General features: G+C 41.7%; 3 protein-coding genes and 1 long non-coding RNA gene across 4 annotated transcripts; 2 read left to right on the forward strand and 2 right to left on the reverse strand.

Moving 5' to 3' along the window:
• lypc (ly6 domain containing, pigment cell) lies at positions 1 to 2,670 on the forward strand. The gene is made up of 3 exons (XM_080516527.1): positions 1 to 129; positions 1,038 to 1,157; positions 2,264 to 2,670. Exons 1-3 carry the CDS (start codon positions 78 to 80, stop codon positions 2,476 to 2,478), a joined length of 387 nt encoding a protein of 128 aa, XP_080372653.1. The 5' UTR covers positions 1 to 77; the 3' UTR covers positions 2,479 to 2,670.
• Positions 2,671 to 4,863: 2,193 nt separating this feature from the next.
• On the reverse strand, positions 4,864 to 9,150 carry clic1 (chloride intracellular channel 1). Its single transcript, XM_080516571.1, is given in 8 exon segments — positions 4,864 to 5,635; positions 5,745 to 5,926; positions 6,084 to 6,190; positions 6,485 to 6,610; positions 6,714 to 6,798; positions 6,801 to 6,822; positions 8,682 to 8,745; positions 9,040 to 9,150. Coding segments are annotated over 8 exon segments (843 nt in total). The 5' UTR covers positions 9,135 to 9,150; the 3' UTR covers positions 4,864 to 5,473.
• A 2,104-nt stretch (positions 9,151 to 11,254) lies between these two features.
• Positions 11,255 to 12,943, forward strand: LOC308144757. The gene is made up of 2 exons (XR_013937064.1): positions 11,255 to 11,552; positions 12,719 to 12,943. It is a non-coding gene; the product is annotated as an uncharacterized lncRNA (long non-coding RNA).
• Positions 12,944 to 13,956: 1,013 nt separating this feature from the next.
• On the reverse strand, positions 13,957 to 21,139 carry LOC308144871 (small conductance calcium-activated potassium channel protein 2-like; the record flags this gene model as incomplete). Its single annotated transcript, XM_080516119.1, is given in 10 exon segments — positions 13,957 to 14,142; positions 14,144 to 14,188; positions 14,289 to 14,367; positions 15,959 to 16,086; positions 17,337 to 17,447; positions 17,542 to 17,683; positions 18,467 to 18,588; positions 19,234 to 19,521; positions 19,821 to 19,916; positions 20,204 to 21,139. Coding segments are annotated over 10 exon segments (2,058 nt in total). The 5' UTR covers positions 21,065 to 21,139.
• Between the last annotated feature and the right edge of the window lie 3,714 nt (positions 21,140 to 24,853).

Raw genomic sequence — 24,853 nt, forward strand, 5'->3', positions numbered from 1 at the left:
TGTGATCAGATCGCTGTCAGATCGGGATTTTGAAGAGTCGACTTTCAAGGCGTTTTTAAGGACTTTTAAGGAGCATCATGTCGTCTTCACAACTTATAACTGTACTGATGTGTTGCCTTCCTCTGGCAGGTATGAAAAGACTTTAAAAGGGTTTTTGGAAACACTTTTTTAAAATTTCCTTTGGGAAAAAATTCATTTCTGCTATTCCACAATATTCTTCCAAATCGAACTGAACCTCTTTTAAAATCATCCTGTTTCAAATCCAGCTTTTATTTTTTTTTTTTAACAGGTCAGTTCATCAGCTTTTATTACAAGTGAACGTAGAAGATGCACCAAAATATTACAAAACTGCTTTCAGACCTTTATCTGCTTATCTTTCTTTTACAAAGAAAAAATTTCCTGTTTAAGTTTGTCTTTAAAATGGTAAACAGATAATTAGATGACCTCCGATCGCAGAAGCATCACGCAGCGGTTATTTGCTAAAGTAGAATAGAAAATAGCCGATAATCAGTAACAGTTTTTGCTGCAGATCCCATACAATTGCTTTCTTAGTAAATACATTAATGGTGTTTTGTACTATTCTGAATGAAGCACTAGTTTTCTCCTATAATATTGAGACGTTTTAATGTGAAGCTGTAGTTTTTGTAGGAAATCTGTATGCTTTTATTACAACATTTTCACAATCTAATCCAAAACTGTTTTTTAAGCTTCATTCTGACTTAATTCACACAATAAAGACATGAGTCCTCTGTATGATGTGTGCACGTTTCATGATATGCGTGTAAAAGAGGCTGCAGCCGAGAAAAATGACAAATAAACGTGTTTCTGACAGAGGTTGACCACAAGGGAGCGACACTGAGGAATTTTCTTTAACGATGAAATAATCCACGAAATGTTCTTCATTTGTGTTAAATCTACTAGAATTAATTTATCAACAAACATTTGCTGGCGTGTTTGTTGGAAGCTCTGGAGTTATGCTTTTCCATCACATAGACGACGTGACGTTATTTGAAATATGTTGCGTTTGCGTCCCGCAGCCTGTTTGCGCTGCTACACCTGCGTGTTCCCGGCCATTTCCCCGATGGACTGCCTGAAGTTCCCCCTGGAGTGTCCTGCAGGCCAGCACTGCCTGTCCAGCGTGGCGATGGGGAAACGAGGTGAGACAGAGACAGCAGCTCTGTTTCGGTCCAGCTCACTTCTCGCGAAATGAAGGCCACAAACCGGAGGGCAAAAATCAGTGACTGAAGTCAAAAGTGTGACTCTGTCGGGAGGTGAAATGTAAAACATGACTCAACAGATGAGTATTTCCCAACCAGCCGGTTGTCGGCGGCACTAATGCCTCCGATGCCATTAAATCATCTAAAAATAACTCAGTGGGTGAGGCGAAACGCTCACTGTGTCACGCCAGGAGGTGACTGTTCACGTTTCATTGTGTTGGAAGGAGGAGAACCAAAGGAAATCACTTTTAAATTATTGACACGTAGGTTAAAACCTTCTTATTCTACACTAATGTTAGATGTTATCAATCAAAATAAACAAAAACTGCAAAGAAATATAGTGTTAAAGATATGTCCCATAACAAAACTGTAAAAACAACAATGCTACTGTCGTAATATTTAATTCGAAGTTTTTTCAAAACAGACAAATAAAAGTAAAATAACAGTCATGATTTTCATGTTGTGCTAAATGTGCATCACTTTTTCTCGTACGTATTCGACCCCGAGTCTAGAAATGACAAATAATAAACACAATGGCTGGATGACATGGAAATAACTAAAAATCAGAAAAGCTCAACTGAACTGACTCACTGCTGTCACCTAATGCACACAAGTGGTACTGCAGTACCTACATTTTAGGCACAGCATTTCTACATTTTAACTATATAGACGAAGGTAAAAAAAAAAAAAGATACTTAAAATGTTACTTTATTGACTTCGATGTGTTTGATGTGATCAAGCTAAACAACTCACCCTGATCTGTACCGTCTTGTAAACGTTGAATCAGAATAATAGCAGATTTTACTGAGAGGTTGTAGTTCTGTAGGAGTTACGATCTAAAAACACAAACTGACAAAACAGTTACAGAAACAAAACAAAACTTCTCGACTTTTTCGAGTGACTCACAAGTGACTCACCTAAATCCTACATACTGCACCTTTAAGGTCTACTACGATCCAACTTGGCAGCAATTCATGGAAAACACTTTTGAGTTGAGAGACTTTTTTTTTTTCCCCCCTCTGAATTCCGCTGCTTTCCGTCCGCAGGCGCCCTGCAGATGACCATGTACGAGAAGAGCTGCGCCGTCTCCTCTCAGTGCGGCCGGAGCGGCCAGAAGTACGCCTCGGGCGTCTACTTCAACTACACCAACACGTGTTGCGACACAGACCTGTGTAACCGGGCCGGCGCCGCTGCCGCCCTCAGCTGGAGGCGGGCGGTGCTCGGCCTGCTGCCAGCGGCGCTGCTCCTCCTGCTGACCTGAGCGCCAGAGGTCACGACGCCGACAAGTCAACACAAACACACATGGAACATTTGCTTTTAGATACATTATGAACTCTAAAATGTTTTAGGATTTTAAGAAAAGTGCTCATTAGATAATATGAATTAGCTCTATAATAGAATTAACCATCCATGCGGCCACATTTATAATACTTTTACAATAAAGTTTTTTTTCTCCCAGATGTAAAATATGGTTTCGAGAAGTTTCTTTGTTCTACACCACCACCTATTTTTACTCGTATCAGGTTTTTCTGTATAAATTTCAAGTGATGTGAGGTGATGGTATTGAAAATGAGCTAATGTCGGTTAAAAAGCTAATTTCTTTCTTTAAACAATGATTCCAAAATGTTTTCCCTCGAGCGACACAGTAAACTCAGTTACTGTAAATTAAATAAATACATTTTTTTTTTAAATAAATGATTTTTCTTTTGTAACTTTTGAATTCCAGTGCATTGACTTGGGGGACATTTTAAAGTAAAATTGACGTGGATGGCAAAGAAATAACAGTAAGTGTATAAATAGATGAACAAAAGAATTCAAATAAAAACATCTTTCTTTCACACCCTGGCCTCTGGAACTTGTTAGTATATAGATATGAATGAAAAAAGGGAGTAAAATACATTTGAAAACTCACAAAAGAATAATGTTGTGTGCTGCTTGCTGTTTAAGCTTATAGTTTTATACATTCAATCTATGTACTTCAATTTCAAATGGTTGTTACTCACAGATATGGGTTCTGATATAATATATAAATGACTTTTCCCTCAACATTTCCATGCGATCTATCAAAATGAAGCTCGACAAAATAGACCACACATCAGCCATTGGTTTATTTTATCAAGATATTTTTAATAAATGTGTCTTCATAGGAGCTTTAAAGTACAAAATACATTTCAGAGGTGCTATTAGTTTGATTGTCTTCATGGTCGAGTTAAACCTACAGGTTTCGTGCCGTCGACTACGTGAGCACAGGTACAAGGGACATATAAAAACAAAAAGGCTAAAATATATTGAAGTTAAGTTGCAGGAAAATAAGTGAAAAGCACAATATGGGGGGGGGGAGCACGTGCATGACAGAGAGATTAAAAAAACAACAATCTAAGTAACTAAAATAAAAAGAATGTAACTTGTTACAAGCTGCATCAAGTGAAAAAAACTTAAATCCCTTTAAACAACTTGGAAAGTGTGATTCAGTCAAGTAAAATAGGTAATTTCTCTGATCCAGCTCATTAAGACGGGTTCAACTCCATAGAAAAATAACAAACTCCACCCACTTTATTCTTGTAATAATCTAATCCTTTTGCAAATTGCACTTCGGTTTCTTACTTTTTTTTTTTTATTAAGGAACTTGGATCATTTGCATCACTGCCTCCAACTACAGCTGCTTATAAATGTTAGTTTGCATAGAGGATTATTATTTATTTTTTTAGTTCCATTTTCTCCCAGAGTCGATTTTAACCCGACGTGTCAAAGGACGGTGATGTTTTGATGTTTCTACTGTCAACAAGTCGCATGAAAACAGAAATAGAGTATTGACTTGAATGGTTCACTGGCAAACTATTTTGAGTCCAATTATTATTTTTTTTTATTAAATGTGAATGTCTGAATATATCATATTAAAGTCAAACTTTAAACAATTGCGTCTGATAGGTTTTTTAAAAAAAGGGATTCAAATGTGTTTTATTGGGTCTTTCTGTTTAAAGTGTTTCATAGACGCATGAAAAGTAGTTTTGACGTCAAGATGTAGCCAAACATTGTTAAATATTTGTGTTTTGTTTATGCATTTGTTTTTGTTTTTAATTCAATGAAGCGTCTCATTTACGGATTTAAACTTTTTTTTCCTCCCAGAAGTTCAAAACACTGTAAACTCTCACCAAGTTCAGTGATAACCAATTAAATAATCATAAAACATGGAGGGAATCTGCACTTCAAGTGCGTCTCTTTTGCATTGAAACCCACTTGTCAAAATCTTAAATGTCATTGGAGGCAAAACGAGGCGAAAGATTGTTTTCATTTTGATTTGCGGACCGTAAGAGGACGTCAATATATTTCCAGCTTTATTCGTCACTTCTTAACTTTTTTTTCCCTTTTCCCCTTCACGATTCACATACGACAACGGCTGCTGTGAGAAGTTTTTTTTTTCCCCTTTTGCAACCCACAGCTTCGTTTTTTTTCCTCCACAGACGGATCCAAGCCGAACGACACACGGCGGATCACACAACAAGCTGTGTAATCTCAAATAATCCTTCACGCCTGCTGTGTGGGAGCTCAGAAAAGGGGAAGCCCGACTATTGAAACAGTTTCCTGCCTCTACAACTGCTTTTAGCAAGACCCCCCCCCCCCCCCCCCTCCCTCCTGCTCCTCCCCCTGAAGCACACGACAAAGGATAAAACATAGACGTTGGCTGTAACACGATAAAGTGTCGTACTGTAAAAAGGTCTTGTTTCCTCGATAATGAAATGAAGTCCATGTGAAACATCTGCGATAGGTTAAACCACAAGAGACTCTTTGGCAGGTGAGCTGCTGCTGCTGCTGGTTTTTCATTTCTACTTTAAAAACAACCAACGAGCCTGAACGAGGCCGCCCTGGTAAGGAGCGTAAGGTTTCGTGGTGGTAAGGCAGTGACGGTGAAACTGAACACAAGCAAGGCCGTCTGGATGAAGGCGTTCCTGCAAGCGGCCCGATCGACACTCAGGTTTTTCATACATGGGGTTTTTTTTTTTTTTGCATCATCTGACTCCCGTTTGCTTCCTGCTGATATAAATAGATCCAGTTTGAAAATTGACCTTTAAAAATAAACAAAACAGTGTGGTTCGTTAGGAAGCAACTCCCTCCAAAAAACCCTAAACAGGTCGATTGTGCTGCTTGCAGACTTGAACGCTCGAGTTTTTCTGTGTTTTGTTTGTTATTTTTTTGTGCTTTTGTTATTTTTTTTCTTTTTCCCTTTCTTCTTCTTTGCATATTGACCTGCAGCCGTCCTACTTGAGAGCTCGCGCTACGGACTCGTACGCCATGACGACCTCCTCGTCCGCCGGACAGGTGGAGGAAAACTCCTCCCTGGCGTACGATGCATTCAGGTACCTCCAGAGGTTGGTCAGAGACTGGGGGATGCTGAAGTTTCTGTATTTTAATGACGCCACCTGCACAGAAGAAAAAAAAAAAAAAAAGGAAGATGCAAATCATTCTAGAAAAATCTCGAAAAATGACTCCACCCGATGGTGCTTCTCTGCTAGACGCAGACGTTTTTACCTTCACGATGTGCAGCTTGGGCAGTAAGTTGCAGTCGGCCAGAGAAAGCTCCTGGCCGTCCAGGAAGGGGCGGGACGAGGAAGTGACCTCGTCGGCGCTATTCTCGTCGATCTCGTCAGGAAGCGGCGAGCCGAGGTAGTCGTCCAGCTTCTTCAGAGCCTTCAGCAGCCCCTTTTCTAGATCTGGGCGCAGAAAAAAACAAAAAAAAAAACCACACGCTTCACTGAGCGACATTCTGATTTTGATCACGGTAACGTCAATACTGAAACTCTCACTGGAGAGTTGAGTCAGAGGAAACACCTCAATCAAGTTTAGGTTTAGAAAATCAAATTGACTCACTCTCGTTGGTCTGAGGGTTGGAGTTCTTGATGTAGGCGGAGAACTTGGAGAAGACGTCCATGCCCGCCGTGTTGGACTCCGGGTTACGAGCAGCCAGGCGAGGGTACCTAAACAACGAAGGCATGGTGTCATTACTTACAACACAACAAGAAGGGCTACGAGTGATCTTGACACTGTGAAAATCTAACTAGGCTGAAAAGAAACAAAGTAAATATCTGCACACAACAGAGCACATCTTCCGGTAAACTATTTGTCATTTCTGAACTATTCCTAACTCTAAAACCAGTTTTTCTAATGTTACAAGTTTTGCAGGAATTCCCCTCGAGGAGGAGGCAAATCAAAGTGTTTCAGATTGTGCTGGCTTGTCAGTCACACCGACGCCTCGTGGATTCCTGAATTACTTCGGAGGGCAGAGAATGTCCTCCAGGAACTCCTCGATCTTGTTGGTGTCCGTCTTCACCTCGCCGCCGTACAGCAGGAAGGGAGGCTGCGCCCCCGGGGCCAGGTCCTTCAAGATGTCGGGCTTCCTGCAGGTGGGTAGGAACAAAAAAATTAATAAAAAATCGATCGGTGTCTGTGTCACCGTGAGGGGAAACCAAGCCACATGTTAAAGGGTGAAGGGGGTTTCACCTCTTCATGTCGACCGTGGTGACGTCGAAGGTGACTCCTTTCAGCCAGAGCACCATGAAGAGGCGCTGGGAGAACGGACAGTTCCGATGCTCTGACCGTCGCTGCCGGCCTGAGACGCAAAGAGAAGCTTTCAACTGTGTTGAACTATGATGAGTTCAGCCTGAGAACTTTGATCAACGTGGCCGAGCACTTCTCCCTCTCTGGGATATAAAGAAAACCCGCATTATATTCACAAATAGAAATGAGGTTCAAATGTGGCTAAAATAGCTTTTTTCCCCCCCTTCCTTTCATAACCAGTTAGATCAATAATATATTATTTTATGCGACTTAGATTGTGGGTTGCATCATTAACTCAGGTTGTCATGATAAATGATGAAAAACAGACTTAAATCCACAAATTACAGTTGAATATTCAGCGATTATCAGATGTATTTGTCAATCCTTATTTATAGGGCAATTTTCTGACAGTGTCTGCGACATTTACAGGTGGTTTCCCGAGACACGGAGACAAGTGCACGCACACAAGTGGCATCACGCGAACACGCACACATACTACAGAATCATCTTGAAATACATAATGGTTTTTGTGGCGCGTGTGCACTTTATCAGCTTAATTCAGAAATTTGATTTTTTTTTTATAAAAATTGGTGGTGACAGAAGCACAGGCACAGTCAGGATGTTAAAAATAAAATAACTTCTCTCAGTTTAAAAAAAAAAAAAAAAAAAGAAGAAAGAAATTATAAGAAAAGAAAAAAAAAGAAGAAGAAAAAGGGAAAGTAGCAAAAAAGTAACTAAATTAATTAATTAATTAAAAATAAGATAAAATAAAATTTCAAAACAAGGAGACATTACCGACTTTAAACTTGGTGAAAACCACCAACAGTAACAATCTAGTGGTTTATCTAGTGGGGAAAACTGAAGGAGGAAAGAGCAGCAAGGCAAGGAAGCAGCAAAAAAAGTTTTTAAAGGAAAACAAAAACACCCCTACTTTGTTTCGATAAGCTGCCATGAGATAACACTTTATTTGTCACACGTGGGGAAATTCAGTCATCACAGCAGTTCTACTGGCTAAAACTATCATGTGTTATAAAACAGTAACAAAGCTTCCCAGTGTCACTGAGATTAAAAGGAAGAATATTTCTCTGACTTTAGTCAGTCTCAAATACAGACATCAATTTAAAGTGAGACGGAGACTCCAGCTGCAAGGCTGCAGGTACAATTCCCCACCTCAGCCTGTCCATGAGCAAGACACTGTAACCCAAATTAGTCTAAAAGTCTATTGAAGTGTAAAGAGTCCCTCCTCAATAGGAAACACCGGCAGTCTCAAACTGTGCTTCATGCAGCTGCACATGTAGGAAGTCACATTTCGTATATGAACATTTCCGTCAGGATCTTGGAACCAGACAGCAGCTGCAGTCATGAATCTGACCGCGGATTGTTCTGCTGTGGGAGAAACTGCAGCAAACTAGAAACTGACATTTGGAGAAGTTACAACCGCATCATTCATTAAAAGGAGGGAAAAGTGCAGGGCGGCTCGCACGTTCACACAGAAAAATCTTTATGTGTGAGTGGAGGCAGAGGGATTGTTATATTACTGCATGTTTTTTTGGGGGCTCAAAGCAAATGGGATTAACCAGCCTGACCAACAAACTAAATATAGATTAAAATCGCCCTGTCCATGATCTTAATGTGGGTTTGATTAGATTAGATTGGATTAGTTGAGGCTGGTGATTCAGCAGAGGTGGTCCTCCTGGCAGTGTGGACTTTAAAGGGACGAGTTATCAGCTCGTAATAACGCAAATACTGATGAAATAAGGAGATAAGCAGCATCAATGGAGCTTTTCTCTGCCGGCTGAGTAAACTCCTGTCACATAATGTCTCCGCCTTACTTTCTGGGTGTGATGCGTTTTTTTTTTCTTTCTCTCTCTTCTTCCTCTCCTCTCTTCTGTCACCATTCACTTCGCTTACCTTCACAAAAAGTTCGAGTTTGGGCTGGTTGGCGTCGCTCATCTTCACCCGCTGATGTTCAACCCTTTTTACAGAGAAAGACAGACGCGATCCGTGTTAGAAAAAGACGCACAATTTACGCAAAAAAAGTTGCGCTCTTCTTTCTTTCACTCTCTCTCTCTCTTTTTTTTTTTCTAAATGAGAAGTCGCGGCTGAGCCAAGCCCATCTTCCGCTGCGAAATCCGGTAGATTAATGGTAATAACTTTGCAGCAGCTCCACGGGCGGCGGAGGAACTCCACAACGCGAAGACGCGTCGCGTCCGGAGGATGTTTGCGGTCGATTTTGCGGGTGAATTGAAGCGCAGGAAGGGGCTCTGACCTGGCAGTGCTGAGAAGCTCTCGGTGCTGGTTTCTCCTCCCAGTGTGAGTTCGTCGCGTCGGTCGGTCCGTCTGCAGCAGCGACACACTCCTCATCACACACCCCCCCCCGTGCGCCTCCATTTCCTGGTGGCGCGTGACGAGCCGCGCGCGCTCAGCGAATAAAACGAGGCGCTCTCGGGCGGAGGATGTGAGGTAGTGGTGGAGGAGGTAGAGGAAGAAAGAAACTACAAACTCACCGATCAGTAAAAGAAACAGCGATTTTTACAGCTTTTTGTCTATATAAAATGAACTACATGGATGGATGTATGGAATATGTCCGCGCATATTTACGTTTTCCCCACATAGGAGACATCTCAATGCAAATTGAATCAGTTCTTGCAATTCCAGGGTTCTACAGCGTTTATGACGAAAAGAGCTGTTTTAGTCACTTTCCACCAAATAACATTCAACTGGAGCCGCAAAACACATTTCAAATATTAAAAACCTCAAAATAGTTTATATATGTAAAACATAAACTTTGTCTTTTGTATGTTGCTCTGATGAAGTTTCAATTCCAATTTAGGATGGTAAACATTTCAACACATTTTCAGCTGTTTTTTGTACTTTTAGAGGTTTCATCCTTCTTTTTCAGCCTTTTGTTTAGCCAGTTTTGACATTTTAGCTGTTTAACCGTTTTGGCTCCCTTTTAAGCAGTTTTTTTTTTCATATTCCCCTCTTTTCACAAGCCTTTTTTTTGCTTTAGAAATTCTAGTCATTTTAAGTTATTCAAGCTATTTTAGCAGTTTTTTTCACCCATGTCTTGTGGTTTCAGTATTTCCCCCCCTTTATGGTCATTTTATTTGGGCTTTTTTTTAAAGCCCTTTTTAGCCGAGAGTTGAAATTTCTTTTGAGAATAACGCTGACTGTGTAAATAAAAATAATAAAAACACTGTTTTTAGGCTGTTTGAAATACAGATGAAACCAGGTCAGAAACAAATGTCTCATATTTTCTGCTGGACCGTACTCAGCTCCAAATAACTTCAACATCTTCACCACTACGTGTCACTGTTGGACATTTATTTTATTATTTTCACCCGAAGATCAGACAGCCGCCCAACCGTAAAACTCCACTAAACTGACAAGAACAGCATATATCAGCTTTGTTAATATGTGTAAAGGTGTGTATTAATATGTGATACCATTACTTCACTTAACATACTCACAGAGGAAGGTTACTGAAACACTATATATTTAATACATCAGTAGTGGACATATCTTGTCTGACATTTCTACCCTCCTTTTACACACAAGTATATATTGTGTTGTTAGTATACCAAATATTTTTTAAAAAGCAGACAAATGATGGCTTTTGATGTTAAAAATGTTATAATGAATTAAAAAAAAATACATTGGGTTTATGTGGAAAACGCTCCTGGACGACAGTATCTCTGACCTTACAAAGATGGCCGCCTTGAGTTAAGAATGTCGTCACTTCCGGACTGCGCTCAAAGGAACCACCGATATGAGCCCGTCGCTTTCCGGTTATGCCTCCTTTTACGGCAGCGGCTTTTTCCTCGCCAACATGCCAGTGAGTATTCACAGCCACCCCTGAACGGCATTTCTATCCTTTACTGAAGCTTTTAACAGCCGCCACACACGGCTCAACACATACATGAAACCTTAGCGGCCAGATTGCCGGCCGGTCGAAGCGCGTTTCGTCGGGTTTTGGCGTTAATATCTACGCTTAAAAATCGAGCACATTTGAGCGCATTGTGACACAAGATGGCTGCGCGCACACCGCAAACATGGAGCCAGTTGGACGGAACTGCTAACTCGGAAACCAAAAAATTAACAGCCACGATTCAGAGTGACGGCTGTGGAATACGTTGGATAAGACGTTTTGCAACTCGAGATACACGTTTAAAGAGTGACATGTAATGGTTGAAACTGCGCACTCTGTTATCTAATCCAGACCAGTAGGCCAGAAGTGAAGCCTGGCGGTCAGACGCAGCACAAGAATACGAGGCCCTCTTCTTCAGCGTTTTTATATAATAATTTACACGCACTTGACCAAATAGGACATTTTTTGCATCCTCACAGTTAGCTGTGTGTATTAATCTTGTCTCTGTACTTGCGGAATCGACTTTCTTCAGATCACTGACGTCCGCCTCTTTTTATCTCCTCGTTCCACCTATTAGCTCGCCAAAGGACTTGTCTGCAGACCCATCCCCCTGAGGAGGAAAAGAGGAGGCACAAGAAGAAGCGCCTCGTTCAGAGGTCCTAACTCTTTACTTCATGGATGTCAAAATGTCCAGGTACGTCCTCTGTCCACCATGCATGTTCTGATCTGTCAGGGTGGTGAAGGGGACCTCATGAACGAGGATGATAATTGTGTTGTTTTTTTTTGTAATCTTCCAGGATGCTACAAGATCACAACTGTGTTTAGCCACGCTCAGACGGTCGTGCTGTGTGTCGGCTGGCTCGACAGTCCTGTGTCAGCCCAGCCCGGAGGCAAAGCACGTCTCACAGAGGGTCAGTATTCGCCGGTCTGTCTTGGTCATCCCGCAACCCGGCCCTATGAAGTTGCAGGCAGGGGAGGACGTTTGCGTCACAGCACTTTGCTCATCCTTATTTGCTTTAAACAACTAAAAAAAATATATAAATAAATTTGAGTAAACAAACTTGCTACTCTACTGGATTTTAATCTTTGATTATGGGAAAAGCAAATATTTCTGAGAACTGAATCGATTTCAGTTTCTATTATGGAGAAACTGGGGGTAAAAGTCAATCCGATATGAGAAGTTAGATTTCATTAAAAGTAAGTGGACACTTCTATTAAAACCTAAAACTAAAGCCATTTGGTTTCTGTACATGTCCAAAATGGAGTTGGTGTAAAATACTTCTCATCCTCCCCTCACTTGACATTATAGAGTATATCGTTAGTTTTTGTGCTATTTTAAGAGGTTTTCCTCAGTGTACTTGACCTCAGTGTCCTTCTCCTTAATGGGTTATTTTTCACAGCTGTAGTATTTCTTCTTATTATAATACACTTTATTTCTAATGCACTTTACATTTAAAAATCTCAAACATGCTACAAGCACTGTCCTTACCAGAGGTGTCCGTAGGATCTTCCTCGTTCCTCCGCTTTTGTACGTTGAGCTGAGGATCAAACTGTTTCTCTTAATCCTTAAAGACCTCACAAGCAACATGTGTATAGAGGTCTCCTGTATGTGAGTGAAGGCAAGGCTCAGTTTGTGTTTGAGGATGGGATGCTGGTTTAAGTGATGGTTCATCTCTGTGCTGTGGTGCATTCCAGAGGAAATCGATTAGGCCTGTTTAACTAGATTTTTACAGCCTCAATGAAAGACTTGCTCGTATCGAACGGCAACACATGGGCGCTCTCCGCACTGCTAAGTGACTGGACTTCCTCCTTCGTGGTCTTCCAATCTCATTCCAGTGCCAGATTAACCTCAGTTTGCAGAAGGGTTGAGCTAGACCACTGGCTCCCCCCTTTCGAAGGCTGAGAACAATGATTTGGTGGCATTTCTCTCCTGATGTGGGGATTTGTTGACACTAATCAGTCCTGTGACGTCTCTTTGTATCGGCACAATAGGCGCGTTGCTCTCCCCCACACTGTTTGTGGAGCGTGTTCCTCCTTTTGTGATGAGCTCACCGACCGTCATTATCTCCTCTGGCAGGGTGCTCATTCAGGAGGAAGCAGCATTAGCTGTTCTCCCGGAGCTGAATAGGAGAGGAGGGATGACCGGTCGATATCAGCTTCTCCCGCGTCCCACAATGAACCAACCAAGACCCGCAGACGGACTGAGCAGCAGGAGGATTTCCACTGTTCAACAGATCGGGTTGTTGCTGTAACGTCCACCCTCCAACCCTGTCTCTCTGAATAAAATATTGTTTTGGCTATAGGAACGCTTTGTGTCGTGGTTTTTCTGCAGGAAAAGTTTAGAGAAGGAATGAAGTTTTGTCACATTTATTACAAAGCACTGCAGGTTCATCTTTATTATACAATACACTGTTCATGTCACTTTTTTTTTTTTATTACACAATCAAAAGAAGTGCCAGTGAAACGCTTTCCAGAATGTTTCTGGCTCTCTTTAGTACTGACGAATAAAAGTCAAGTTGCTCATAAATTTGACTGACAGTGAAAATTATTGGACAATTTATTTCTAGATCAGATGTCGATACAACCATGAGGATTTCAAACTGGTCAGAACGGTGATTAAAATGTCCTCTGCCAAGTATTTCAGTGCAAAGACATAAAAGTAAATTTTTAACTATGCCATCCCACACACTCAACTCAAGAGCTCTAACCCTCCTATTCCTTAGTATTTATCTCATTCTTGAGCTGTGAAACATAAACGTTTACAAACACCAGATTCTTAACAGTTCCTCCCAGAGACAGTGAAATTAACTGGTGTTGAATTTTGCACACAAGCTTCTGACTCGGTGTTTGTCTTCAGACTAATGTTTGCGACAACCTGTCCTCTCCTGCAGGGGATGAGAATGATGTTTTTGCATGTTTGAATAAATTCACCCTCACAGTTTGGCCTTGATGCCAATGCAACTTCACCAGCAATAAATAATGTGACTGGATTTTATTGCATCACTGGCCACCGCAATTCATTTTATTGACTTCATGCAAATTTTTCCTTTGTGTTTTTAACACTTTGGAAGTCCAACAGCTCCAGCGCTGGGTCGCTTTCATTTGTGTTTGACCCCCTTGACCTGAAGAGTCGAGGTGGGAAAACCATTAAAAGTAAGTTAACACTACTACAATTTGGTTTTGGCTACAGAAAAAAACAAAAAAACAAACCATGGTTACATATTTGAATACACTTTTTACAGAGACGTGTACAGACTCCAGCCACATTACTGGCTGTTACCTCCTGCAGGAGCAGCTCCTCCTCCTCCTGCTGCTCTACCTGTCTCCTCCACTGGTGCCGGCGGCCTCCGTCTTCTCCTCCCTCTCCCTCAGCAGGTGCCGGATGGAGGAGTTCTGCGTGGACAGGGTGCTGGAGAGCAGCGGCATCAGGCTCCTGAAGCCCTCCCTCAGCTCCTCCACGTGCTTCTCCAGGCTGTGGATGTGTGAGTCCAGCTCGCCGCGGGCAGCCCTGCACCTCGTACAGCACGTCGTACATCAGGTTCTGCATCTGGGCCAGAGTGGGGGGGGCGCAGAGAGGGGAGAGCGGACCGGCGGTGTCAGCAGGCCCATGGTCAACCTTAAAAACAGCGCCGGGTGCAAAGTGACGCCTCGCTCACCTTGTTGAGATCCACGAGCGAGTTTCCCTGGTCGATGAGAATCCTCTTCTCCATCTTCATCCTGCGCAGCCTGAACATTATTTATATTTATAGAAAAAATTTGGCATTGAATCAGACATACAGATTTACATATATGCTTAAAAAAAAAGAAAACAACCCAGCACAGCAAATGTAAAAAGGCAAAACTGGATTGAACAGAAACAAGAAGGAATTTGATTTTCATGAGGAAATGCCATCAAGAGAAGTAAACCACAAAGAACACTAGATAAAAAAAACACAAAAAGTTATTAGATTAAAAGAACAGACAGTCTTTTAACTACATTACTGATTATGAACTGTTTCCTGAATAGAATTTACCGGTAATTTGTGCTTATCCTATCAAACTGTACGAGTGCCTCTTCCACTAAAACACTATATTATGCAAAAATATCGTAATGAAATGATTTTCTCAGAAAGCGTTTACATTTCTAGTGAAACACGTGGCCTCAAGGAAGAAGCACCGAAAAAGTAAAAGCACTAAAAGGTTATTGAATTGTAGATTGAGTAGAGATGAGCCAATAATGTATAAAACAATATCTTTTGAACGTATGGCAGCAAAGCTCCGGAGTGCTTCAGTGCCGCTTCAGCATTTCACTTGAACACAATACATTCATCCTTTTTCTGGGCAGTTTTAGAAGTTGCACAACCTGACAGTAAATTTTAGAGACGAGTGTCGCCAAGAGTATAAAACAGCGCGGAGAGTCACAACCTGAACCACTCTTAGGAAATGTAGTGACTCGGTTGAACATTTCTTTTATTGGCCAGATATTACATTTAATTAAATTGGCCTGACTTTAGAGGTCGGCCCTTTAATTTACGATTCTCTTTAGATGACCAGCAAATTCAGGCAAAACTCAATTAGAGAGAAATTTCCTTTCAGGAAGGATGTTTGACGTTTGAACTGATTTGACATAAATTTATCATACATATGTCATTGACCCATGTCAAAAATGGGTGAGAAATTAAGTGATTATTATCACCACATGACTCTTGCTTTACTGCTGTGTCTTGTACTGTGTATTCTACTGTACAATACTGGTGCAATATTGTATTTCATGTTATACTATATACTTTAATATTGGACTATTATGAATAACTTCATACCACGTAATGGAAAAAGGTGTAGAAAATGTAAGTCGACCTGACAATCAGTATATTATTATTATTATTATTCCTAAACATATTGTATGTTATGATTTCAGATAGTATCATATCAGATTCTATATTATATTATCGTATCGTAGTGCATCTCATTACACAAATGCTGTTGGTGATAATCACTAGTTTTGCTGTTTCTTTTCAATGTACCTTCATAATACATACTGCATGATAGTGAAAGGTGCATAAAATGTAAATAAACCCCACAATATAAGTTACTCTGTAAAATGTTTCTATGTTTTCATTCAGCTGATTTATATTACTTGACCTTTCAACTGCTGCCCATGTGAATTTCCCCCATGGCAGGATGAGCGTCATATCATATAGCATCAGATCAGATCAGACCATTGCAAACATTTTTTTTTTTTTTTTGGATAAACATATAGAAGTACACATTTGAGGCGTTGATCGATTCCTCGCTGAGAGTGTCTGTCACATGCGAGGAGTCCGTGTCAGGGTCTTACTCGTGGATGGCCAGGAGGAGCTTGCGCTGGTGCATGCGGACTCTGGTGTTGTCTTTCTCTCTTGCCAGCTTTGTGTGCTTGTAGATGAGCCAAGTCTCCCTCAGCACATTTGCAGCAGCAATTTTTATCTAGTGAGGAGAAAATCGTTCAGAGTTATTGCATGTTTTATGCACATAACCTCAAAGGGCTCTTATTCACCGCACGGCCTGGAGAGCACCCACAGACTGTGTAAATCCCAATGCAGCTACTTTCCCCACATAATTAAGATTAATTTCTAATCTAAGAAATACTTCTGTTGATGAGGGCGACAAATGGTCTTGTAAATATTTTTCTAATCAGTGTAAGTGGCGTTGACCAGGAACATTTGCCACCGATCACAGTTAAAACATGAAATGTACACAATCTGCTGGAAAATTGAGCTCCATCGCTCTATATCACTTTATATAACCTCCTTTATATAAAAACCCTCCAGTCACAACTCTTTGAAACTAGGCCAACAATTCACTAAACTTTAGTTATTCAGCCCTAACTTCATATTTTAACCTGTTTTCTGGGGAATTTCTGTTGTTCGGGCTGCTTTTAATGCTGATTATAATTGGATGCAGTGAAATAAGATTCTGTGAATCTTCACTTGTTAACCAAAGTTAAAGAGACAGAACTACCAGAGAGCAGAGATATATTTTAAACGATTGCTTCTTGATGGTTCTCATCAAGTTGTGATCATGGTTCACATTAAACTGTGTATTAGGAAAGAGAACACATTTTGTTACTTTTGTGCAAACAACAAATTCTATTGGTGAAAAGTAGGACTCTGTAATGTTAAACCTGTAATGTGAAATCCAGCCATTTTTTTATAGCCTGAAATTGTAAAATATGTGTGATTGTTTTTAGATTTTCCAACTTGATTGTTGTATATACAAATACATTATAAATATGTTGATGTCAGTCTTCAAAGTGGTCAAAAATGTATAAAATATGTTTAAAAAAAAGCCCTTTAGAATTGAAATGATCAAGTATTTGAATTACTCTGATTGTTGATTGTTGCTAAAGCTTTCTGACTTTGTGTCCTGTTAATTTAATCTCTATTCTAAGTTTTAAGTTTCAATAATTTTATGTAACTTTCTTAATAATTTCACTCATATTGTTTTTCTTAGTCTCATTTTTTGTTGAACATTTTTCTATGGCATGTTGTTGTAATGTTTCTGTGGATCAGATGCATCCATATCAATCAATTGTGTACATTTTAGATTATGTTTCGGTTATTTTGTATCTTTATGTAAGTTTGATGCATTTAGTGTCACAAGAGAGTATTTTCACTGGGAAGCAACACGATAAGGTGCGGTATAAATACATTATTATTATTATTATTATGATTTACCCTCTTGGAGATATGTGAGTCCATCATGAAGTTGTGGACGTGTTTCTCCGCCCTGGTTAACTCCAGTTTCCTGGCAACCACCGCCACCACCAGAACTGTGCAGCCCGCTCCCTGCAAGAGTCGTCATCAGATGTTTAATCCCCGAGTCGGATTCACAACCTTGAGCTAATCTCACTTGTTCCAGAATATCAGCTCTGGGTTTCACCATGATCCCGGTGAGGAGGCAGATGCTGCGTCCGCAGTAGGTGTGGGGGACGACGTCTCCATAGCCGATGGACAAGAAGGTGACAGAAACCATCCACAGGGCCTCCATGTAGTTACTGCTCAGGTCCCTGTAGTTGTGGTGTCTGCAGGGGGGGACAAACCCATTATTTTAGACACAGAGAAAAGAGATTTTTTATGTGACATTTATCTGGTCTCGAAAGTGCAGTATGTTTGATTTATAGAAAACAGGCTGTCAAATTTCAGTAAACGTATTCCAAAAGTGAAAGAGAAGCTGTGGTGGCCCATGTAATAGGTTGTCTTCAGAAACCAACTTTTGTTTTTCGCTCCTGAGTCATTATATCGCAACAATTTAATTCTGACTTTATCGACACAAAATACAGTTTTATATTCTGCTTATTGATTCTCTCTCGGTGGTAAACAGTCTTTTATGATTTTATGATTGTTGATGGCTGATATTTTCTTTAACTTCCATGTTGTAAGTTTGTACCGTTTTACTCTCAATTAAGTGACATTCTAATGCATTTACTGTAAAATCCATGTGCGTGTGCCCAAACTTCTACTTTGAATGACATAAAAGCAAGATGCAATTTGATGCTTGGGTTTTTAGAGATATAATTATTTTATAATCCACTGCGTTACTTATACAATTAAGCCTAAATGCACACTTCAATGTGGTTTTGTGATCGTAATACATTTTCTTAAAAATGCTTTGTTTTAAATGCTTTTTTTGTCTTTGCCTTTGAAAAGCATGTGCAGTCTGTATTTATGAAAAACAAGCCACCCCCCCATCAACATAGAGGTTAACAACACCAATCAACATCCTATAATGTTGTATATAAGTTTGAATATGGTCAAATAAATATCAACGAGGGCTAGAAAACTACTGCAGTCATGACGTCACGTACCTCTCACAAACATGTAAACCCCACGCTGCCACGATCCACAGAGAAACACTGAAAATCATGAGCACTGTCCCCGGGTAGGTGGTCATCAGTGTTTTCCCAACGAAGCGCGTGTTGAAGTGTATCTGAAGATCACAAGTAGGGGACATTACGTCATGATTTTGGTTGTATTGGCCTACTTAGGACAACTATTTAGGATAGCACCTGTCAGATTATGATTACGTCATAGACGGAGGACATGAGGGATAGAAAACTTGTTCTCAATCTGGCTTGATACATGGATAGCAGGTTCGGTATTGCAGAGGGTGGGTGGGGTGGGGGGGGGGGGGGGGGGGGGGGGGGGGTTAGCAGAGGTCATTTTCATCAGTCTTAAATAGCATTGGCAAGGGAAGGGATTAGCCAGGTGCGTAAAGGGGAACTCGTGAGGAACGTCATCAACATGCAAACCACTGGGGGTTCATGGGAACAGAACTGTGATAATCACACCTCAAGTGTCACACCTTTACAGACCTCTCGGCCCACCTAGACATGAAACATAAAAACACGGGCATTAAATGTTCATTAAAGAAGGCCCGCCTAAATTACTGTCCATAATACAGACTGAATAACTGGTGGCTCACGGGAGATTACTTCTTGCTGCCACACTTAACTTTGAGTGTGCAAAAACCAAAATGTTCTCGTTTCATAGTGTTATGAGCTCATCACAGGGCCATCCAAGCCAGTAAAGCCCAAGGCCAGATTATGAAGGGAGCTGGTGGGACGCCTCCCACCTTGTTCAGCGCTCCGATGCTGCGGGAGGCGGTGTCTGTGAAGAGGCGGCTGTGCAGCATCATGGCCCGGCCCAGCAGGTACAGCCTCAGGAACATGGGCAGGGCCAGGATGATCTCCAGCTCGGTCTCTGACAGGGTCAGGCGGGTTTTGGTCTGCTGGAAGTACGCCATCAGACCCACTGGGTAAGGATGGATGGCCACTGCAAGCAGCTCCAGTATTATCAGAGCAAAGCGGTCGGTCGTCATGGCAATGCGCCAATCCTCTGCGCCAATGTCATGAACGTAGAGCTACGAGACAAAAAAAAACACATTTTGGGGCTTTTTCTTTCATTTTCTTTCCGACGTCCTGACAATGCTTTTCGTGAGTCAGAAAGTGAGTGTTCGAACCTTGAAATTAAAACTCAACACAACTGAGTCTGAAAAAGGAAAAATGGAACTAAGAACAGTTTCTACAGCAATTTCTTTGAGCCGGGACGTGATAACATTTTGCCTCAGATTGCAAAGACACGTATAAATCTGAGAGAAGGTCACTGGAGGAGGACTTGCGTAAAGAACACAGATTACATAATGAAGAGCGGATAAATTACCTGCACCTCACAGCAGTGGTACGCTATGATGAGGCCGAGCAGGAGAAGTGTGGAAAAACTGATGACCGACTTGATTACGAGGGAATAGATGGAGCTCTGCAGAACACAAACATTACATCATTGTGAGTTGATGGCTGGCGTCACAAAGCTGTATGACAGATCTATCAAATGGCATGAGCAATCCCATGTAATCCCATAATCTCATCCCCATTTATGCATGTAATCCATGAACATGATATAATGTACATGAGCCAACATTTATCTGATAACGAGGATAAACAATCGTTGTCGTGTGTTTTCACTACAAATGTTTTCTGACTCTTGTAAACTTTTTTCAAAGGGTTCGTGACCGTGTCCGACCGGTCCCCTTCTCACGTCCTGACCTTGCTGTAGACGCTCCAAGAGAGCTCCGTCTCCAACACCATCATGACCACTCCGAAGAGCCCCACTGTCAGGGCGCAGTCGTTCAGCCGCTGCCTCCTCAGGAACAGCGACCTCCTGTGGAGGAGGCGCCAGCCGATGTTGTGGGTCCTCCAGTACAGGTCATCCTTTGCGCTCAGCTTGCGTTTCGGGCTGTGCTGTGGACTGGCGCTGGGGCTCCGACTCCGGCACTCGGCTCCCGGCAGCAGGCCTTTGATCGGGCGGCATTCCTGCTGTTGATAAGCCTCCGCCTGCTGGTGGAGGCTGTCGTCCCTGCTGGTGATGATTATCTCCGGGAGACTCTGGCGCTCTTGCATTTCCAGAGAAACCCGGCTTGACCTGTGACGTCCTCGACTGTCAGCATCTCTGACATCGAGATGCGACCTGCAGTGACCCTTGTAAGGTGACCCGCAAGGCGACATGGGCACATCAGTGAAGGATGTGACCTTCTCCTGCAGTCTGTGAGGTCCCGCATTTTTAACTTTGCCTTGGTGATTTCGCTCCTTGTGTGCTGGATTATGTCTCGCCCCCGCTGATCTTTTGTCACATTTCCTCTCTTTGCCCTTGGCTTTGTCCGGTCTCCGGTTGGAGCGAGGGGACGTTGTGACATAAAGGTGGCCGTTGTACAGCGGCATGGTCGCCAAGGCCTGCGTTCTGTCCAGCCACACCGTGTGATCGGCCGGTGCTTGCACCGTGTGGTGGATCCCGCATTGTGGCGCACAAGCCTGAGGCGGAGGGACCATTCTTGGCGGGAGGAGGGGGCGGTGGTCCTCCACGTCGTCTCCATCCACCACGGACAGGTTCATAGACGGGGAGTGCTCCATGGCGAGAGGGCTCGGCGGTCTTTCAAAGTGGTTGAAGGGAGGACGGCAGGAGACAGACAGACGACAACATTAGACCTAACAAAAAACAAGTCGCGCGGCGTGAACAGATGGCATCAGCACTGTGAGGGAAGCCTGAAGCGGAAGTTTTACTCACGAGAAGCTTAGTGATCAGAGATTTCCGAAATGTCTCTTTTGCATTTTACTTTTGCATATGCTCAGTTGAACCTGTTTAGTATTCTCACTACTCATCCAAGTCTTGTTTGAATGAACAATCAGGACTTAGGCTTCCTCCCACACACCTTTATATTCTTACCTTTTCGTTCAGATTCTTGAATCTAGTATGAAAATGAGGAAGAGTCTTATCTTTTAGCCAGACAGCAGTTCTGCCTTGGAATTCTCCCGACTCCCTTAGTATTCAATCCTATCGTCCTGAAGATCACATCCACTCAATTCTGAGGAAATCCTCACGTAAAATCCTTCTGCTGCTTGAAAAGCCTTAAACACATTGCCGTCATTGAGAACATAAATGCAGGGCTGCATCTCAAAAAACATGCGATGTGTTCAGATCAAAATATTCCCAACGCCCGCACTCTGTAAGTAAGAACTTTCCAGCAATCCATTAGCAGCTTCAGCATCACCGCAGAGCTCCTCCCATCGATTCCAGCATAGGTTATGAACGTTCACTTCCCGTGACGACATATGAAGCAAACACCCATGGATATCCATTACATTTTCAGGCATTTATTCCCTGTTTGGCTTTGTTTTCTGCTTTATCTTGTATCGCCATCAGTGTATCTTCCTTAAAGCTGGAGGGGCTTAATGACTGCAAAGACTTTAAGTTGCAGATGTTACGGAGAGCAAAGGCAAAGACTGAATCATCTGTCAGCGTTTTTTTTTTTTTTTTTTTTAGCTGGGATTGGCAGATTTCATCCTTCCTGTGTGTGTGTGTGTGTGGGTGGGTGGGTGCATCTACTGACAAGTGGGTGGCCTGATGTTAAAAATCAGCCTGAAACTGATTTGAAAAGTCTGACATGAATTGCTGTTGTATTGGATTTAATTTCTAATTTCGCCGATTGGTGCCTTTACAGTCTTCACAGAACTCCAAGTGGGTCATACAAACTTTTTATTTTCAATAAATCCAATCTTCACGAGGGAATAATAGTCCCCGATATCAATGCAGCAGATTAGTGTTGAAGATTAATCAAGTGAGACAGCGATCTGATACTTATGAGCTTATGAAATATGAAATATGTCACCCCTGAATCGAACAATATGCACAAAGCAGAGTGGAGTATTAAGCATTAAAGTCATAACAATGACATTCAAGCATCATTTATTCATCTAAATCCTGGTGACAGATGGGTCCACAGATAATAGAGCGAGACCCAAGGAGCAAAGGGGTGGGCGGAGCACATCCGGATAGTAGCAGGATAAAGAACGGCATTATCTAATCTGAAGACAACATGTATTTAAGGATAGCTAGAGGGTGAAGGAGGTGAAGGGGGGTTTGTGTTGCTGGTGGGGAGCTGAGGCAGTGAATGAGTACAGGTGGAGGAGCTCAAACATGGTGCTGGTCTGACCGTTCATTCGGATTTTTACTTCCTCTGGCTTCCCTCCAGATGTTAAATAGATTAATTATGCTAAAACTACTCCATGCTGCTCTGGGACTTAGCCAGATGCTGCTGTTTGGATTTCTTTTTTTTTTTTTTTTGTCTTGATATTATACAGGAAGAGGGGCTTCCCAACTCTTTGTGTCTCAGTGTGTGACTGTCAATACTGGTGAATACAGACTCTCCCTCACAGTGGAGTCGAGGACAAGTTACTAAAATATGAACATGTAATTTTCGGAACTGACGTAACAGTGGTGTGTGACTCCCTCGTCTCTGCTTGTCATGGGGACTACTAATGTTCTCCCAACAGTGACGTCCTTTTAATAAGAAGATGCTGAAAGGATATATGCACATCTGCAAGGATTCAAATTAATTCAAGCCTCCTGCCAAGTGTTTGTAAATCCTTGCTGCTGCGGCTGGTAGCTAAGCATGTCAATTCTTCTTGGCTCTGTGGCCGGTAGCCAGCACGGCTTCAATTAGTCTTCTCTGCTGCAAATCATCCTCTGGCTGGTAGGAAAGTGAAATTAAACGGGGATATTCTGAGTGGACTAATTGCAGTGGCTGGTAAATGGCAAATCCCCTTCGTGCTCTGAATCTTCACTGCGTGCCCGTCCATCTTCTGGTTCGGATATTAATTGCTTTAGTGAGATCTGTTGGTAAACATTTGTCAAACGATAAACAAGAAAAGCTTAAAGGTCAAGAGCAGGGTAAATTAATAGTTTAGAGACTTTGGGAACCATGCTGACGTAATTCATTGGGTAATAACATGGGAGGACATGAAAAAAAACAAAAAAACAAATATACATGCCTGAAAGTAACTTATTGGGTAAAATAGGTTTTTAATTAAAGATGAATGGATCTAAAACATTCAGAGCTTTGTAAACCAGTGGTAATGTTGGAAACCAGGAAACCAGGAAACCACTGTGAACTTGAAACCAAACTAATTGGTTGACTTTTTGGGAGATTTAATTTTGGGGCCAGTGGGAGCATGTCAATGTAAACCAAAGTGGACCGAGGATGGAGCCTTGAGGAGCTCCACATGTAATTTAAATTCAGCCAGCCTTGAAAACACCGGCTGTCACAGAGAAGTCCCTATGTTTTAGACTGATTTTAAACCAGTTCGGTGCCGTGTCAGAGATGTCCACCCACTGCTGCCGCATGTCTATCGAAACGTCTTGATCAACAGTGTCAAATGCAGCAAGTGTTTATTGTTCAGATGCTGGAAAAGTGGGCCGCCTAATTAACAAAAACCAGTAGAAATGCCCTTTAAATGGGCCCCTTATTCCAAACCAGTATGTTTTCAAGGCCTGTAACCTTTAACTTGTGCCCTATTGCATACAAAGCTGAGTCAATATTTCCAGCTCAATAACATTCTCCCACACATTTAGCAGCTACTTAAATGAAGGCTGCATGTATTGCCACCTTAGGGGTGGATTAGAAAGTTGAACGTTGCAGTTCAGAAATGTTTTTTCCTGTGATAAATTATTCTCATCCACTTCCTTTGAAGAGTAACTACAAATTCTAGCAGCAAATTTGTGAAACCAATAAATGTTGTTGAGATTTTTTTGGTATAAAAGTGGACTTTACTACAATGTATGATGGTGTAGTGGTCAGTACCATCTCCTCACAGAATACATAATATCGATTGACTTTACACAACTCGGCATCTTGAGATAAATAAATGCACTCTATGATATCTAATTCCGACAGCAAGTATTGGTATTTACTTGCTTAGTTTAACATGAACACTGGAATCAATTGGAAGACCACCAACATCTATAACCTGGACTTCACTAATTAACTCTTGTAGTTTGGTTTAAATCAATAGAGGTTCCAATAAATCGCTGCTCTAGTTCAAGAAATATTCGAACATATAAACTCAGATAAAGCCTTTGGTGAGTGGTTTTGAATAATCTAAATAGCAGATTTTCAAAAGATAAATTACAAAAAACTTCGATAACTTCGATTTCATTCTCATACTTTGCAAGCTGCTACAGAGAAACTAAACTGTACTGAGCACAGTTTGATTTCACATCATGTCCACTTTTGTCCCACCGCTCCAGAGCTTACATCTAATTGTCTATTAGTGGAGAATTTGCATCTACTCAGTTCCATTCAAGGCCTATCCACCAAAATTAAGCCACTCTGACCAGTAAGACATCACAGCATGTGCTTGGTT

This window comes from Blennius ocellaris (genome assembly GCF_963422515.1).
Source record: "Blennius ocellaris genome assembly, chromosome: 20".
Taxonomy (NCBI): Eukaryota; Metazoa; Chordata; class Actinopteri; order Blenniiformes; family Blenniidae; genus Blennius; species Blennius ocellaris.